The 20,106-nt window shown below is 41.1% G+C and overlaps 1 protein-coding gene across 1 annotated transcript in view; it reads left to right on the plus strand.

The window, feature by feature from the left end:
• Positions 1–20,106, plus strand: part of NUDT13 (nudix hydrolase 13) — a 103,948-nt gene that overhangs the window by 65,410 nt on the left and 18,432 nt on the right. Inside the window, exons 4-6 of the mRNA XM_063433737.1 lie at positions 235–374; positions 1,374–1,481; positions 2,950–3,056. Coding sequence (XP_063289807.1) covers positions 235–374; positions 1,374–1,481; positions 2,950–3,056 — 355 coding nt within the window. The remainder of the gene's footprint in view (positions 1–234; positions 375–1,373; positions 1,482–2,949; positions 3,057–20,106) is intronic.

A 20,106-nucleotide genomic window follows, 5' to 3' on the forward strand; every position in this document is an offset into this window, starting at 1 on the left:
AATTACTCAGTGCTTGTAATATGACTACTTTGTAGCTCTGTGTGCTCTGTGCAATTGACCCCAAGGTTGGTGGTTCTGGTACTTTATTTTACCTGAGCATTTCCATACCTTGTCAAGTGACTGCAATTGTAGGGGTTTAGGCTTGTACATGCACACATGTCCATACATACCATAAATTAAACATAAAATGATATTAATCACACAATGTTGCTATTTTTTTTTACTATTTTTTAGCTATCTGTTTGATTTAAAAGAAAATGATGATGTTTGTCGTCAGGCTCTGAAATCCGGATCATTCTACCTCTTTCACGATCTGTTTCCATTACTCAGGAAATCTGGCAGTGGCTTTTCTGTACCAACAGTAAGCGCTCAAGGTGAGTTCTATTCTCTTATTGATTGAAGAGAGAGTATACATGATATAAAGTATAAATAATATTGTAACTGTAACATAGTGCTTCCTTTGTATTTGTCATAAGTGACAGTTTAATAGCAGTAATTTTCCTGCCATTTGTGCTACATTCACTAGCTCAACTGTTACATGTAATACAAATTAAACAATTCAAATAGTGCTTAGTAACAGTCCATAAATGGTTTAGTTAGTCACATGACTTCCACCACTTCCATGTCCTCAGAAATTGTACTGATAACTCTATTCATGTGTTCTCATATAGTTATGTGAAGAAGTCTCTTCCAGGTGGTTTGGACCAGTATGGCTTGGAACCACCAATCACAATTTACTACTACTGTGTATATACCTAAAGGAACACTCCAAGTACCATTACCAATAGAGCTTGCTGAAGTGGTTACGATGCTAAAAGTGCTTTGGCGACCACAACCATTGTAAGGAATTAAACCATTTTAAACCGATTGACTTCGTACTAGGGGTCCTTCAGGCGATGCTTTCCGCCACCAATATCATCTCCTGACTGTTCCTCAGCAGAAACTTCTGTTGGCTCTCGTAAGCTAAGCACTGCAATGCAGTGAGCTATAGCGTTCCTTTTAAACATGTATATAGGAAAATGGCAATATATTTAATGTTTACAAATTAACAACAGCTGCCGATGAGCTGTGAACAATGTCGACTTATTCCTGATCCATTATTGGATTATTGAAAATTGTCCCTCTATTTCACCAATTGCTGTCCTACTAATAGAGGAGTTATTGACGCATCAACGGAACCATCACTAACACATTTAACGCATCAAAACAAAAAGTGCCTCACTAAAATGGGATTTGGAGTGTGGTTAAGTTGAAGGCCAAAGCCCGTTTTACACGTTCTTATGTAGGGGGACAAGTCAGTTGTGTTATTGTGTTAAATTTGAATGTTGGCCTTTTAGACCTAAATCACCACTAAGATTTATTTTTTGACACAGAGTTACAAAGAACAATCAATAAGCATGGACAGGATGAACAGAAAATTGAAGATGCGGTTTTAGTGGGCTGTTCCAAATCATGTGTTGCAGAATTTGCATTGGATCTTGGTAAATAAGTGCTATCTTTGTTTTCTGATTATTTTTATTTGAAAACTTTGTTACACTATTAGACATGTCATTATAATTATTTTTTATTTGTTGGAAATTATGTGTCAATGCCATTTTATTGATAATAAACTTTTCACTACCTTGTTCACAAAGAGGATGAATCCATCATGGTGAAACTATCTCTTAAACATTATGTAATTGACTATGTTCATGCAGCTTCAAATCATTCTCAATATGTATAGATCAAAAGAGAACATTTATTTAGTTTTGTCCTCATGTGATGTGATATCATCTCCATACCTAGGAGCTCTTCTGATTTCACCAAGAGTCCTTGTATTTGACATTTAAATCCTGAATGTTGGGGCAGTGGTGAAATCTAAATACTGTGAACTGGTTCTGCCCCTTAATGTGGCAATCATGAGAGGGCTAGAAAAGGGGTTAAGGGTGCAAATGTCCCATGGCCCACTACCATAAACTATTAATCTGAAAATTAAATATTGGGAAGTGTGTTTAGGATGTCTTTTTGCAGGAATAAGTCAGCAAGCAGGAATTGTGCAAGGCCTTTGCTAGCCTGGAACTTTTGGGTTTGTGAATGGACTGGGGGTCTGTGCTCTGCAGGCATGGCCTATCCCACTAGACTATTTTAAGGTGGACTGCAGTATCTGAGACTGACTAGGTTGCAAGACTACAGTAAGCATGTATAATGTTCATGGAGGTGTTTGACAGTGAGCACAGGGTAAGATGAGACAGTTACAGGAAATGGAGGTTACAGGAAAATGATGGCACGCTGTGTAAGTCCAGTGACCTCCATCTGGGTGGTCCGTCACATGTTCCATATGAGTAGGACCATCCACACTGAGATCTGAGAGTATGGAGCACATTAAATGGCCATTTATTTGTACTTGCCCCCCAGGGTGACAGGTTGCCAGCCCTCCCTGGGTGCAGTTACATTTTTCTATTTGGTTGGAGGTGGAGAAATCAGCTAATTGCCCCAGTATTTTGTTTCTCATACTAGGCAGCATGCTCATCATAAGAAGCTCATGAGCCATCTTGCTGTGTACTTGAAATGCTGAGCTCATCTTCTGATTGTTTGTTTTTGTGTGGTTATATCTATGTTGTACTGTATATATTTCCCTAATGATAGAACACCAGGAATATGTTTGTGCTTTGTAATTTTATTATGGAGCATGTAGGAGTATTGGCGTGGGTAACCCATAGCCATGTTCTTGATTCTCTCATGGTCAGCAATACATTGCTTTAGACAAATATCTAATGTGCACTATGAGAAATGTGTCCCTGCTTTGGAGACTGGCCTGAGAATGAATCTTGTATGCAGTGATAGTGATCTTCTATTGGGATTTCAGCTTTGTTGTCGTTTTAATAACTTCTATTTCCTGATATTTGTTCACACATAAAAATCACGCAGACTTATTTTGACTGTTTTTCTGTATTGCCTTTTATGGTTTAGGATGCTTAGAAAAATCCAGTTTGGAAGCCGACTTAGATGGGACCTTCACCTTCCTACCCAAAGCACTCCTGCTTCTAGAAGGGAAATGTGCTCCACTAGTGGCTCAGGTATAACTGCATGTTTTTTTATTGACCTAACTTCCACATTATGCTGTCCTAGTAACCTCGTGTACAGTGCTTGTCCTTCCAAATTTAATGGGTTGGCTGGGATATATTAACCTCATCCTAAATTTAGTCTTAGAACAATAAACTTAGATTTTCATGCATTTGTTTTGTTATATATTTGTGGAAATAGGTGGCTGCATTAAACAATATGTAGGAATATCTAAAGGACTCATTGTGGCTAGAGGGGTATCCGCTAGCCCAGGCATAGGTAACCTTTGGCACTCCAGATGTTTTGGACTACACCTCCCATGATGTTTTGCCAGCAATATGGGTATAAGAGCATTATGGGGGATGTAGTCCATAACATCTGGAGTGCCGAAGGTTGCCTATCCCTGCGCTAGCCCTTGCTGACACTGCCAAAAGATCGTCCGGGGTTGCTGTTTCTCTTATGCAGAGAGAACTTGCCGGTATTTTGTTTACCGACTGCATGGATCAGTTGGATCAGTCTGATATGAAAATGGTATAGGTTTTCTTTGAAATGGTAAAAAGAGCAAATAATTTTTTGAGACCTAAGCAGGGACTAACTGAAGTGCAAGCTACTGAGTTTTTGACTGTTCTCAGTACTCATAGTTCGGTTTGTTACACTAAAAAAAGATTGGAAGCACCATAATCATACTAGCTATTGAGACCCTGTCACTGCCTCTGCACTTTCACTTTGGAAATGTTTTTTTTTTTTTCTTCATATATTAAAAGATATATTCAATAATGTTTAGTGCAGTAGCTCCACCCTCTGGCTTCTTATATAATTTAAAAAGTTTTACTTCCTCATTCAACCATCCAACAATTTTGAACACATGGAGTGCCAAGCAAATCGGAGCTGTGCTGGTAGTGCACACACCTGCATACAGTTTTCCTGTGTGACTTCCTGTAATAGTGTTAAATCTTATATTCATTCATGCTTTGTTTGTTTGTGTATCTATTTGTCTGTCAGTGTATTTGTCTGTCTAATCATTTGCCTAAACATTATTCACAAGAAAGTGCATGAATTATAAAGCACAGCTTAACATCTTTTAAATTTTTTATAATTGTTGAGAATATTTGTCAATTTTTAATTATACTCCCTGGTTAAACAACATTCCCAGAGGCCAACTTAGACGAATTAGACGAAATTGTACGGATACTGAAATTTTTAAAAATCAAGCACAAGTTTTGAAAGGATGTTTTTTAGATAAGAAATATCCACAACAGTTGGTACAAAAAGCGTATGAAGAAACTGCTATTTTAGAACAGGATGATCTTATTAACAAGAAAACTACTAGGGAGAATGTGGATAACAAGGAGTTGAACAACATACCATTGGTATTTGATTTCAATATTGCACATAAAGACATTAAAAAAATAGTTAATAAGTATTGGCGCCTACTAAGGGAGGATACAGAATTGGCCAAAATCATACCACAAAAACCTTTTATTAGGGGTGCACCAAATCTTAACCTCATTCTAACTCATTATCATCCCAAAAAAAATCCACACAAACATTTTATGAATGAGAAAAAAGGATTTTATTCCTGTGGTAAATGCACTGGATGTAAGTACAGTAGGAACAGAACCCTGAAAGGCATAAGTAAATTTAGTAGTACATATACAGGGAGTGCAGAATTATTAGGCAAATGAGTATTTTGACCACATCATCCTCTTTATGCATGTTGTCTTACTTCAAGCTGTATAGGCTCGAAAGCCTACTACCAATTAAGCATATTAGGTGATGTGCATCTCTGTAATGAGAAGGGGTGTGGTCTAATGACATCAACACCCTATATCAGGTGTGCATAATTATTAGGCAACTTCATTTCCTTTGGCAAAATGGGTCAAAAGAAGGACTTGACAGGCTCAGAAAAGTCAAAAATAGTGAGATATCTTGCAGAGGGATGCAGCACTCTTAAAATTGCAAAGCTTCTGAAGCGTGATCATCGAACAATCAAGCGTTTCATTCAAAATAGTCAACAGGGTCGCAAGAAGCGTGTGGAGAAACCAAGGCGCAAAATAACTGCCCATGAACTGAGAAAAGTCAAGCGTGCAGCTGCTAAGATGCCACTTGCCACCACTTTGGCCATATTTCAGAGCTGCAACATCACTGGAGTGCCCAAAAGCACAAGGTGTGCAATATTCAGAGACATGGCCAAGGTAAGAAAGGCTGAAAGACGACCACCACTGAACAAGACACACAAGCTGAAACGTCAAGACTGGGCCAAGAAATATCTCAAGACTGATTTTTCTAAGGTTTTATGGACTGATGAATTGAGAGTGAGTCTTGATGGGCCAGATGGATGGGCCCGTGGCTGGATTGGTAAAGGGCAGAGAGCTCCAGTCCGACTCAGACGCCAGCAAGGTGGAGGTGGAGTACTGGTTTGGGCTGGTATCATCAAAGATGAGCTTGTGGGGCCTTTTCGGGTTGAGGATGGAGTCAAGCTCAACTCCCAGTCCTACTGCCAGTTTCTGGAAGACACCTTCTTCAAGCAGTGGTACAGGAAGAAGTCTGCATCCTTCAAGAAAAACATGATTTTCATGCAGGACAATGCTCCATCACACGCGTCCAAGTACTCCACAGCGTGGCTGGCAAGAAAGGGTATAAAAGAAGAAAATCTAATGACATGGCCTCCTTGTTCACCTGATCTGAACCCCATTGAGAACCAGTGGTCCATCATCAAATGTGAGATTTACAAGGAGGGAAAACAGTACACCTCTCTGAACAGTGTCTGGGAGGCTGTGGTTGCTGCTGCACGCAATGTTGATGGTGAACAGATCAAAACACTGACAGAATCCATGGATGGCAGGCTTTTGAGTGTCCTTGCAAAGAAAGGTGGCTATATTGGTCACTGATTTGTTTTTGTTATGTTTTTGAATGTCAGAAATGTATATTTGTGAATGTTGAGATGTTATATTGGTTTCACTGGTAAAAATAAATAATTGAAATGGGTATATATTTGTTTTTTGTTAAGTTGCCTAATAATTATGCACAGTAATAGTCACCTGCACACACAGATATCCCCCTAAAATAGCTATAACTAAAAACAAACTAAAAACTACTTCCAAAAATATTCAGCTTTGATATTAAGGAGTTTTTTGGGTTCATTGAGAACATGGTTGTTGTTCAATAATAAAATTAATCCTCAAAATACAACTTGCCTAATAATTCTGCACTCCCTGTAATGGTAATGAATTTAGTATTAATAATTTTATTATGTGTTTTACAAGGAGTGTTATTTATCTTTTAGTTTGTCCATGTGGACAACAATACGTGGGGCGAACTTTACGTCCACTTCATAAGAGAATAGGGGAGCATGTTAACAATATTTTGAAAGGAGTTGCACAACATAGTGTCTCAGCACATTTTAAATTAAAACACAATAAGGACCCTAAGGGTTTAACGCTTTTAGGTATAGAAGTAGTAAACAAATCTTTTAGAGGGGGTTCATAGATTAAAGACATTGGAACCACATGGTTTAAATATAGAATTTGATCTTTTTAATTTTTTATAATTTTTTATAATATTTTTCAATTTTAAATTATATTCTAGTACTATGAATAATAATCTATCCTCCTTTTTTATAATCTTGTATTTTAGCCTTTTTGCATCTCCTATTTTTTTTAGCAATTATCATTATTCATGACAATTATATTTTATATAATGTTTTTTCATCTTTTGAAATATATTATCTTAGCCATTTTTATCATGGTTTCATTTACATATATATATATTTTTTCAATTTGTTCTTTATTGTTTTCAAATAACAAATAACAGGGGGGTACAGAAAGGAAGAGGGGGAGGGGGGCAGTAAAATTTCAGTGTGTACGTTGTGTTACATGAAATGCAGTTGGTTGTTGTATACATCTTTGTAGATTGCTTTTACATGCATGCATTTTTAATTCCGACTTTCTACTTTGGTGACTACTGGCTTCCCAATCTGGTTTTCCCTGCCTGAGGCTTAACTAGAGTGGGGTCCCTTTGCCGTCAGATGGTCTAGTGTTGCCCATTGGGCTTTTACGTTGGGGCTCTCGGTTTGGGATGCTGCGCAGGGTGGGGGCTGTATGGAATCTTGTCTCTAGAGGGGTAGAGTCTGCTCTAAGATCTGATCAGTAGTCTTTCTCCCTGTTATCATAGGGATTCTGGTTTTTGGTCGGTTCATGCTACCTTCGTTGTCAGCATCTGGTTTTGGTGTGCCAGGGGATATCAGCTAGGTCTCTTGGTTGCGGGGTCGGAGGGGGGGGAGGGAAGGTCCATAAAGACAATCTGTCCTGTGCCTTGTCTCCCGTCTGTTTCTGTGTTCGTGTCTGGGTGGTCTGTAATTGTATTACTGTGTCCTGCTAGGTGGGGAGGAGATTCGGGAGTGTTGTGCTTCTCAAACCGGCAGGTATCTGGGCCTTGGGCCTCTTGATTTTGATCATCTACTTGAGTGTCTGAGGTCTGTGTATGTGTCTCGCTAGCAAGTTGAAGGTAGGTCTGCCACATTGTGTTAGTGTGGGGGCCTAGTTTACTGATTTTCGTCTGGTACCACATTGTGAGTTCGTATTCAATTGTCGTAGTCATTGCAGATTCGATTTCCTTGAGCGAGGGCAGGTTGGGGGTTTTCCAACACCTGGCTATCAGTGTGGATACTGTACTCAATATCCGGTAGATCATCTTCCAGATTGGTTTAGGCGTGTTGTCCGGTAGCAGTCTGAGTAGTATTGTAGCTGGTTCGTGCGCCAGTTGGAAGTTTGTGACCTTCGTAATCAATGTTATGGTCTTCTTCCACAGGGAATTCACCTCCGCACACGTCCACCATATATGAAGCATAGTTCCTTTATTTGTGAGACAGCGCCAGCATAGATCCGATGCGGTTGCATACATGGAGTGTAGGTGAGTTGGGACCATGTACCACCTATATAAGATTTTTCTGGATGTTTCTAAGTGTGCGGCACAGGTGGTCAACCCCTCAAGGGCAGTGAAGATCTTGTCCCATTCAGTCGGGGAGAAAGTGGTTTGCAGGTCGTCCTGCCATTGTGTCAGGATTTTCCACATTGTCTCCTCTTTGGGGTTGGCGAGAGTGTTGTAACATATGGACACCGTTTTCTTCTGTGGTTTTGTCGAAAGGCATTGTGTTTCGAACTTCATGAGGGAGGATTGTAGGGTTTGTTTGATATTGTTGATCACGATGTCATGGACTAGCGCCTTGATCTGAAGGTATGCGAATGTAAAGTTAGAGGGTAGGTTGAATTCTTCTTGTAGTACTGGGAATGTTTTGAGTCCACTTTTGTCACAGAGGTGGAATACGTGTGTGATTCCTACTTTTTCCCAGTTTTGATACGGAAACGTACTGTTACAGTGGTTTAGAGTCTTAATCGGGGTTGCGAGGGCCCATGGGTGTGCTGAGCACAGTTTGTTTCTACAGGATTCCCATATCGTTAGAAGGTACTTGGTGGCTGGTAGTATATTCGGGGATGGTTATTGTAGGTGTTGGAGTGCCCACAGCATCGTTGGTAGGTCCAGTTTTCCGCAGTAGTTGCTCTCTATTGCTACCCATTGAGGTGTGTAGGTAGTCGATTGTGCTCCAATGACATTAGTGAGAGTGGTAGATTGATAGTATGCTTTTATGTTTTGGAAGCCCATTCCCCCCTCTTTCACATTCCTCATTAGTAGTGGTCTGGGAACTCTGGGGTGTTTGCCTCCCCAACTGAAGCGAAGGAGGGTCGTCTGTAATTTCGTTACGTAGTCTGGGGGAGCTTGATTTGAAGGGATCGGAATAGGTAGAGGATTTTGGGTAGAATTGTCATCTTCAGTGCTGCAATTCTTCCCATCCACGACAGAAACAGATTTTTCCAGGATTGCAGGAGGGTGTCGACTTCCTTCAATAGTCTCGTATAGTTGGCGCTAAAGAGTTCTTTGTCTTTGTGTGTTATTTTAATACCCAAGTATACCAGGTGGTCTTCTCTCCAGTCGTATCTGTGATTCTTTTTTAACCTTTCAACTGTGTGTTTGGGGATGTTGAGGCACATTGCTTTTGTTTTAGTGACGTTGAGCTTGTAGTATGAGTGTTGGCTGTATGCGTGTAGTTCTTTGTAGAGGGAGGGAAGTGTTGTGAGTGGTTGTGACGGGTCCCGTTTGTGATTGGAAATTTCCTGCGAGCAGAACCCCGCGTTAAGTACTGTTGCTGAGGATGTGCTGTATAGCGCTTTGATTGCGGAGAGAAACGCGTTTGGGAATCCGTAGGCGAGTAGAGTCTCCTGTAGAAAGTGCCAGTTTAGGCGGTCTAATGCTTTTTCGGCGTCTAGGGATAGCATAATGCTTTCTTTATTGGAGTTCTTTATGATGTGGTAAAGATCTAGTGCCTTCCTGGTGTTGTCTGGCCCTTGTCTTCCTTTCACGAATCCCACTTGATCCGTGTGGATTACCGTTGGTAAGATGGTACTGAGACGTTCGGCAAAGATTTTAGCGTAGAGTTTCGCGTCTGCATTCAGGAGGGAAATTGGTCTAAAATTTTGGCATGTTGTTGGGGGTTTCCCCGGTTTTGGGAGGGTAATGACATGGGCTGCTAGAAATTCGGGTGGGAAGGTCTCGTGTTGAGTGGCAGTGTTGAAAAACCTTGTGAGGGTCGGGGCCAGTTCTTGTTGGTAGGTCGAATAGTATGTGTTGGTGTAGCCATCTGGGCCTGGTGCTTTCCCTTTTGGCATTTTGTTTATGTGCTGCAGGACTTCGGTGGTAATCGGTGCGCACAATTGAGCTGATTGGTGCGCTTGGATTTTAGGTATAGTGCGCATCGCTAAGTATGTACGAATCATTGCTGGGGAGGGGTGGGGCTGGGTAGATTGGTCTTTCAGAATGTACAGAGTGGTGTAGTAATGCGCGAATTCGTTGCAGATTTGCGTTGGTTGCATTACTTTGTGGCCAGAGTGTATGTTTAAGAATGGTATTCTCGCTTGTGCTTGCTTAGTTCGTAGTCTTTGTGCCAACACTTTTGTCGCTTTATTTCCCATGGAGTAGGAAGTTGCTTTAAGTTTTAGTAGGGCTATACTTGCTTTCTGTGTATGGATTGCGTTTATGTCGTCCTTTACTGATTGGATCTGCTGCTAGAGGGCCGGGGACGGGTTCTTCTTATTTTCCCTGTGTAGGTCTTGTAGTTGTTTTAGGAGGGTGAGCAGATTGGTGTGGGTTGTTTTCTTCAGGTGTGATGCGTGATTCAGCAGGAGTCCTCTAATAACAGCTTTGTGAGCAAGCCATAGTGTGGCGGGGGACACGTTACCCCCGTCGTTGGTGGTGAAGTAGTGTTGGATTTCGCAGCGGATCTCGTCTGCGAATTTAGGGTCGTTGAGTAGTTGTTCGTTGAGCCTCCATGGGCTGCGGTTTTTGTATTGGTATGGATCAGCGAGCGTGAGTGTCACAGGGTTGTGATCTGATTCTGTGGAGGTGCTTATGTCACAGGATCTGACTTGGTGTAGGTGTGTGCTAAGCATTATGTAGCCGTCTATGCGGGAGTATGTGTTGTGCACTTGGGAATAGTGGGTGTATTCTCTGTCGTTTGGGTGGAAAGTTCTCCAGATATCGTAGAGGCCATAGGAGGCTAGTGTCTTGTTCAGTGACGTACATTGCTTATGTAGGTTTTTTTTCCTTTTGGGTGTGTGTATGGCTGTGGAGTCTGTATTGGGGTTCAGGATAAGGTTGAAATCCCCACATATTATCAGGGTACCCGTGTGTATTTTGTCTATCTTGTCTAGCAGCGTGGTTAAGTAGCTGTGCTGGTTCTCATTTGGGAAATAAGTGTTGACTATTGTGTACGTGTTGTTGTTTAATGTACATATCAGGATAATGTACCTACCCTGTGGATCTAGTTGGACTGTTATTTGGTCGAAGGCCAAGGCTTGGCTTACGAGAATTGACACTCCTCTACTTTTGATGGGAGAGGTAGTGTGGTATTGGTGAGGGAAGTGTCTGAGGCCCATGATGGGTTTAGTGTCGTGTTTAAAATGGGTCTCTTGCAGGCATATGATGTCCGCTTGTGTCTTTTTTATTTCTTTCAATATCGTTTATCTCTTGTGGGGCGAGTTTAACCCTCTAATGTTATGTGTGTATACTTTCATTGTGGCCCTTTGGTATGTGTTCTTGGATGTGTGTTAGCTTGACGCGTAGGCTGGGATGTGTGGTTCACCTTCAGTCTAAGCCGAGTATTGTGTGTCCGTTTATGTCTTGTGCGTCTGAGGCACCAAAGAGTAGTCGCTTGTCGCTGTGGGCTCTCTAGCGCCTTGGCGTGTTCTTTTAGGGGGGACAGTGTGAACGACGTGTCTCAGTATGGAGGGGGGGGGTAGCGTGGGGGTGAGAGTCGTCGATGGAAGGAGGAGGAAGGAAAAATCAGGGGTTATATATACAGGAGTAATGCAGTCTAACCGTATACAAACTTATAATACAATGGTCACTTTCAAGGGTGTGTGCCAGTTGTGGCACTTTTCGTGTGGGGGTTGTAGTGGTCGGGTCGAATCCAGCAGGTGGCAGTTATGGGCTCACTGGATTTAGGTTTTCCCCAATTGATCCGAGCGGCCTCATGTCCCGCCACGCAGTAGTGGCTGTGTTGCGACCTTGGGTTTGTTAGGGGTGCGGGGTTACACCTCAGGAGGCTGTGCAGTATTGGTCTGGCGCGTGGGTTGTCTTACTAGACCTACTGTTGCCTCTCCACCTGGTGGAGCTGAGTTGGTCACCTAATTGCTAAGTGAGCACTGCCAGCAACACGCTATTAAAACCTGTAATCTTGCAGACGTGGTTTGAGCGTTTGTTATCTTATTCATATGCAGGGTAGTCTCTAGACCGTCCATAGGAGTGCTATAGCAGCTGTAGGGGGGGAACATCCCATGTTGGGTTTAGTGGTTGTGCCCGCTATGACTGCGTTTAAGCTTCCGGGCGGGAGTAGATCTGTAGCTGTGCGGGTTTTTGCAGGGCCTTTGTTTAGCCGCGCTCTCTGCAAGGGAGTGGGCATTGCACGTCTTATCCCTTAATGGGGGTGTGGTGGCGGTTGGCTGTGCTACTGGCGTTTACCCCTGGTCGGGCTAGCTGTAGAGCTATTTTGTGGCTGGTCTTACGGACTTTGTGACCTGCCACATATGGGCTTGTCCTTGCTATGTCCTTATATTAAAAGTATACTTGTGGTACCATGTGGTAAGTCCCTAGTGGGTCAACTTAATATCAAGCTTAAAACATTTAAACACAACATAATTAACATTTTGAAACATTACACTTGCTGGTACGTGGGAGGTCAACAGCTGCCATCTCTCGGCGAAGCCCTTTTCGACCTCTGCAGTCCATTCTGTACTGGATGCCGTGCTAGCGCCGTCTGGGTGAAGGTTCTGGGCTATGCCCCATGTTTGCAGCAGTACCATCCCCTCAGATGGTGAGGCAGCTACGGTGAGTTTCCCGCTTTTGGTGATGAACAGTTTCGCTGGGTATCCCCACCTATAGGGGATGTTATGTCAGTGTTTCCGACACATTTTTAAAGGATCGTCTGCGTCGTAGGGTATCCGCTGATAGGTCCGTGAACAGGAGGACGTTGTTGTATTTAGTAGATAGGTCCTTCTTCGTTCTGTGGGCACGGAGAATTTGGTCTTTCACGTGGTAATAATGCATCCTCATGAGTACGTCTCGCGGTGTGGAGGCAGGGAGGTGCTGCGGCCTTGGGATTCTGTGGATGCGGTCCAGGAGGAACATATCGGTTGGTATGTCAGGTAAGATGTGCTAGAATAGTTCCACTGTGTATGCTGTTAGGTCTTGTATCGACACCTCTTCTGGCACTCCCCGCAGCCTGATGTTGTTGCGGCGAGATCTGTCCTCCACGTCTGCCAGCTTGGAGTCGTGGAGTGCAAGTTTGTGTTCTATTTCGCCCATGCGGTCCTCTATTGCTGTGTGGGCAGCTTCTTTGTCCGCCATCTTACCCTCCAGGCGCGTGGTCCGGGCATCGAGGACTGTCATATCTTTTTGCAGTGCTGCTATTGCTGTAGTGATTGTCACTTGCATTTTGGTGACAGCAGTGTCCAGCATTGATTGCAAGATTTGAGGGGTCACAGGAGTATCTGTATTTCTTTCCAGTGCTTCAGTGTGGTCTGCGTCCGGGTCTGAGTCGGCGCCATCTTGGACCCGGTTGTCGGTCTGTTTATGTTGCGGCGTTCTGGCCGCAAAGAAGGTCGTCTTGTCTTTTGTTTCCGTCGATTTTTTTAGTGCGGTGCTGGGACATCGCGCCCACTTCGTCGGTGCCAGGGAATTAACAGAAAATTGTAAATATGCCGCGTTTAAGAGCCCGAGACTGTGGAGCTCTTTCAGTGTGCTGCCATACTCGTCCGACGTCCGGCCACGCCCCCGTTTAATTTACATTTTAAATGTAAATGTTTTCTTGTTTACTATTCAATGCTTATTAATATTTTACACTGGTGTGCATTTCTATGTATAAGGTTGCAAAGGAATATATTACAACCTTGAATTATGTTCAACATTTTAACAGCTTAGTGGATCCTCTAGCCAGATATGTTCAGTGTCCAATAAAGAAGTCATTTAGAACTGACCTATCAGCAAGCCGTTTTGCGGACTTATTTGGGCGAACACGCCCCCTTTTTAGGACTTATAATGGGACTGTGGTGTGATAATGATCTGATGAAGCCGAACCCCTCGGCGAAACGCGTCATCACGCTCTGACGTCATTATGCTTGACAGCCGCTAAGCCCCGCCTCTCGGAAGTGTTGGAACCAGGAAGTCTTTCAGGCACACAGAGACTCTGTCCAGCCGGCGCCGAAATAGAGACTGCATAGAACAGCACTTACCATAAGGAGGAAAAAGACAAAGAGGGACTTACCTGCCAGATATAGCGATTTTTTAAAGAGTCATTAAAGGATTTCAACTTCACCACAGTTTCCAGCCTGCATCATTGCATGAGAAGCCATCAAAGTTTAGAGCAGATTTGATTGCTCTACCCTTGTGAGTGTTTTGGTTAATATTTTCTTAATATTTATATTTTAACATATTATTCTATGCATTTTCCCTTCTCTTTTTGAGACACATATTGGATTGCTGACAGAAGCTTTAAAGCAAATTCCATAACTGGGAAGGTTAAGTATTGGTTTCCTATTGCGCAAAATTGTTGCACAAAAAGATTTTTTGCACATTTTGTATATTTATATTTATATATTTGTAAGTGTGTTGCAAATTGATGCACTTGATCACTTTATCTGTACAATATTGCACTAATTGTCTTCACTGTTTAAAAATTATTTTGGGTCTTAAAGGCACAGAGCACTTTATCTTTTGTCTTGTCACAGCTTAACATTAACAGTTAAAAAAAAAAAAAAAAAAATGTAACAGAACATTCATTTAGGAAATAAGAATAAATATTTATAATATATATGCACTCAACTACTATATAAAAAAAATACAGTGAATGTGCTTAAAGTTTGTGACGGTCAGAACCATGGTGGTACTGTGTATACTCAGATGGAAGGTTTGTGTCATTTCCTCGAACATGCAAGCTGAACTGACGAGCAGTCATGCCGAATTACCTGTGCTTCACCTTTGAAGGGTTCTGAGAAACATTGTCAGTTGAGTAGAAATAAAAACACACAGAAATAAATTCTGCACTCAAGTTTTCATTACCCATGGGCAGAAGCAATGGCTACAGTGTCCATCAGTCCAAATAGCACTGCATTTTTTCTGGTATGCATAGAGACCATGAAAATACCCAGGGCAGTGGGGCACAAACTTAGGAATGTCCTGCCAGGTTCAATGAGAAGTATTCTTGACATATTTAACATTGTATGTGCAAGGGGCAGACGTTACAGTGGGGGTCCCTGTGTCACTTGTTATTGCTCAGAATTGGACCTGAGCAACTGGTCATTTTGGCAACTGGATTTATAGTTGCTGTTGGCATAGGTTAATTATCCCATCAGGTTTAACTGAAAATATATATAGAGAAATATATACAGATAGATTAATCTCCCTAAAAACTCACATATTTTTGTAATTTGATCTTTATTAAAAGCTTATGCTCATTCCATGCATTGCTATGTTTCTTTGATATGTTGGCATTTACAAATTCTGCTGTCTATCCCAGGTGCCTGCTAATGTCTCTGTTAAGCACAATATTTGCACATGCCTTCCTTTACCTCTTCTAACAGATGTTGACGTATCGCTCACAGTTCTGTGTATTGTGTTTAAAGAGTGTAACTAACTAGCAGTCATTTCTAGGCTTGTGGAAACCTATTTGGCAGAGCTATGCAATGGTTCATTTTGCAAGCCCCAGCAAAGAGGACCTTCACATTTATAAACATGCCCCTAGGACATACTTAAGGGCACTATACCACCAGTTACTTTTCTGTCATTCCTGCCAGAGGACTGAGAGCTTGTTGTAACACAGAACAGTTTATGGCTTCAAGCAGATCTGTCTACCGTTGATTCTACGAGGTTTGTTTCTGCTTGCCCAGGCTTGTGTCAGCTCTGCCGGCTAAGGTTAACAGCGACCGCCTGTTGTAATGCATAAAATACTGCTGGAGAGAGTTGCAATGCATTCTGTGATTTACAGACATAGTTACGGTAGTTTTCTTTAAGATGTTCTGTGCAAAATATTGCAAAGGATTTGCATCATTCAAGTAATTCAAATACAATACAGCGAAGAATGGTTTACGTGCTATACTACACGTGCTGTACTCTGCTGACCTCTCTGGCAGCAATAGAGAATGTAGAATCCTATTTTATATTGTAGCACAGCTGGTTGACTTATGCAACCCTTTAGTGGAATTTAGACAGGGAATCTGTAACTATTTTCAAGTCTCAGTGCCGCACATTTCGAAACCAATTTAATGTGAGATGTGCATGTTATGATAAAACTGTACGAGTAAAATTCAGACATTTTAAATAAACAATAATTCTGTGTGTCTATGTTGTTTTTCATCAAATATACAAGCAAATGTGATGAACTTCCGCAATGATCCCTCTTTATAAACTACTTACTGAAAATAATAAAAATTGGGAAATGCATAATGACTTCACAAAATGTTTTAGCATCATTCATAAGACTCACTTGATGTTTTTTTTTATATCTTTATTTTGATTTTGTGTGTGCAGCATAAGACATAAAGGCCATTTGATTGTAGTTATGTTTTATTTGCTATTTTCAGATTGAAAACATATTTGTTTAATCTGGAAAAGTTATGCTTGCTTAGTTTTTGGATTTTGTTCTGTAAAGTTTTTTGTTTTTTTTTTAATTCTTTATTTTTGTTGTGCAGGTGATTACAGGGCATTGTCATACGCCACAACAGCGTTAAATTGCATCAAGTTACATATGAGTTAAACAGTGGCATGAGAAACTTGCACAAATTTTGTTTTTGTTGAACATGCTAATCTAGGCAATTTTATGTATACGTTAACAATCTATGTGATAAACGATTAGAGCTGCATTGGGTCCCAGCGTTGCACATAAAAAGAAAACAGTGGTCTAGCGCTTATGTTTGTGTCTGCATGCTGAGTTACATGCTAGAGGGTTCACTTTCGTAATCGCTTATTAAGTCGCAATATAACTGTATATGTAGCCTATCTCATCTATACAGTCCGTGTGTATACTAGTTTAGTCGCAAGATTTTGTAAGTGCAGAGTATAACAGACATTACAGTCACATTACACGTGGGAGTATACAGGGATATACAAGAGTAAGCTTAAGAAGGTTGGGAAATTTCAAAATACTGCACTTTATATAATAACCAGAAATAAAATGATAAAAGGAGACTTGCAGGGAGGAGAGAGTAAAATAAATCAATCATCAGGCTGCTCTAGCTGAGTAACGTGTAAAATATCGCTACAATACTTCATATATGTGCAGGTGGACAAATACAAATATAAAGCCATGGTGATTTATGGATGTTAGGTGAAAGTCACTTGTATTAAAGTAGTTACTCGGCAGGTCATTGGAGCTGAAGGCGCCTTGCAGACATCTTGTCTTCGTGCCACAGGCGAAGTCCCCTGTACCCCTTCATGGGCAAAGCAAGGATTCCCGGTTGGTGGGCTCTTTATGAGGCTGGCATGATACCTGGGTTCCCTGTGTGTTGCTGGCAAGAGGTAGCCGGCTTGAGGGCTGTGCCGTCGAGGTTGGTGCTCGGATTGCGCCGTCTGCCTGTGTCTGCACCTCGGCGGTGTCACCTGAGGGACACACAGTTGGTGCTGCTCCTGGCACCGTTCTCCGGTAGGTTGGCACTGGTGGGTAGGAGCTTGTCTGCTCTTTTGCCGCTTTGTTTGTGTTTGACTTTTCAGTCTTATGCTAGTGAGTCCGCCATGTGAGTGGGCTGTAGAAGGAGCGAGCTCCGGTCTGGCGGACATCTTGTTTTGGGCCTCGAGCTCATGTGTCAGCGTTGTATTGCCTCCAGGCGCTTTTGCTATGGGGTGAGGACCGGGATATCCCCCCCGGTCCAGAGGCGGGGGGATCGGGACCGGGACCGCGATGGTCAGATTCATTGTTGTACTCCGTAGGGCAGGATAGTGGAGCGGCGGCCGTCCACTCCACTCACCGCCAGGTAGGTCCCGCTTGGTGCGGCGGAAATCTCTCCCCCGAGGGACTAAAACTCTGCGAGCTAGCCTCTCCTCGGCTCCGGTGGCCCGCAATCACCGTGGGTCGCAGTTGTGGGTCCTTTAAGCGTTCAAAAGTCCCTATATTCAGGCTTAATTCTGCACTTTTCGCAGGAGCAGATCCTTCCTGCGACCGTTAGGCTTGGCGGCCCGGCCCCGCCCCCCCTTGTTCTGTAAAGTTATCTATGGTTTGTATATAAAAGTACACAGAGCTAGACTTGGTTGGAGTAGAACTACATTTGAGTTGACGTGAAGCCAGACTTGGCTAGCAGCAGAGCTAGATTTGTGTAGGGGAGCTAGCCGTGAGTTGAATAAAAAACATTGTGACATCCTAATTAAATATAACAGCCACATTTGCTGAGAATCATGGCAACCATACTTGTCTAACGATGTCTGTTGCTGTTTTTCCAATATTATACATATATTTTTTTTTATAAAATAAACCTTATACGTAGAAAGTATAGAGGAATGAAAGAGGGAAAAATACCTTAATTTGGAGCTCTGAAACTGGAATAATATAGGGATCCACCAAACCTATAAGGATAGTTTGCTGGAGGGAAGTGATACTATAAGTATAGCAGCAAAGAATCCAGGAGCAAATCCAATATAAATAAGATGAGTAAAATAAATCAGTGTATTACAATGCAACTGCAATGTTGAATCAATTCTTAGATACAGTGTTACTAAAATGTTAAATTGTTACTTGTTACTATTTTAAGTTGTTACTTGATACTTTTTTGTAAAAAAAATAAAATAAAAATAAAATATCAGTACTGGTGTAGAAAACTCAGGCCTCTAAGTATGTGCAGATATCTGTATGGAATGGATAACTTCAACCTAGGGAACGAAAAAATCCCAAGGTTTCTTTATACCAAATGTTATACTTTCATATGATTTTATTAAATGAAAGATGCAATGATTTAATTGGTAAAAATTGATGATAGCAGATATATTTATATTATATTATATATTGTGGCAGAAACCAGTACAAAAAGCTGGCTGCCCTAAGCAATATGAAATATCGCCAAAAACAACTGGGGTTATAAGATAGAAAAAATATTTATTAAAGATAAAAATATATTAAAGAATAAAATCACAATAGCAGCAATAAACTTTCAGGTAAAAATTGCACAGAAAAACCTTGTTCACAGGCTCGGATGGATGCGGATTACTATTCACTCCAATGTCTCTATTTTGATCGCCGGTGAGGACGGCTTGTGTGCCACAGTGCGTTCCACCTCCAGCCTCACTTGGGGGGACTGCACTGCTCGTCGAATGCTGATCTTGAGACGCCTGGACTCCGGAATGGCTGTTGGGCTCCTGTGCTGATACCTCGGTCTACTGCTTCTGTGTGAACGTTCTATTTGCCACCTGACGCGTTTCGTAAGGAATTGCCTTACTTCTTCAGAGTGTATGGTATTCTGTGTATAACAGTGCTTATATACCCTCAGTTGTTCATTAGTTAATCGGTTACAATCCGTGTATAATGATGGTTCTTCTAAATTCATTCTTGTGACATATAAATCAACGGAACGCAGATGAAAATATTTTGCAATACAAATAAAGATTTTAAACAGATATAGTAGAATGATACATTACATTAGTGATAATATAGACATACAATTACTTTGCAATACAAATGAAGATTTCAGGAGAATGTAATGAAACAATACATTAGTGATAATATAGACATAAGATTATTTAGACATAAAATGATTACATAAAATCATATAGACATAAAATTATTTTCTTCTATTTGGAGTTCTGTAATGAAAAAATAATGGGGAGACGGGAGAAAAAACATTAATAGTCTTATCATAAAAAAACTGCTGTAGAACTTGAATGTCTCTTTATGAAGGATCGCAAAATATATTTTGAAACATAATTTGGACTCATTATTTCAGATTGTTAGGTTTATAAACTAAATATAAATTCAGAAATTTGGAGATTTAGATCGAAAAATTAAGATCGAAAAATTAGAAGAAGTGTTTGGATAAGACATACTGCATATAGAGAAAAGGAAGAAGAATCTAATATCGATAAATTGTAAAAATGTAAAAAATGTAAAAGATGGACAGTGGAGGGGATTAAAAGTTCTGGGAATGGAAGAATTAAAGAATTATAAGATCAGAAGTAGTAGATGAAACATAAAAAATAATAAATTGTACGGATAACATGGTAGGATAAATCTTATTTGTTCCAAAACACCCAATACCGTTGGATACCATATCATATTATTCGTACTGTACTTCAATTGTATATAATTGATCGCAGAAAGTAATATAATGGGGATGTCTCAATTTACAGGGAGTGCAGAATTATTAGGCAAGTTGTATTTTTGAGGATTAATTTTATTATTGAACAACAACCATGTTCTCAATGAACCCAAAAAACTCATTAATATCAAAGCTGAATATTTTTGGAAGTAGTTTTTAGTTT

Source organism: Pelobates fuscus, chromosome 10, assembly GCF_036172605.1.
Source record: "Pelobates fuscus isolate aPelFus1 chromosome 10, aPelFus1.pri, whole genome shotgun sequence".
Lineage (NCBI taxonomy): Eukaryota > Metazoa > Chordata > Amphibia > Anura > Pelobatidae > Pelobates > Pelobates fuscus.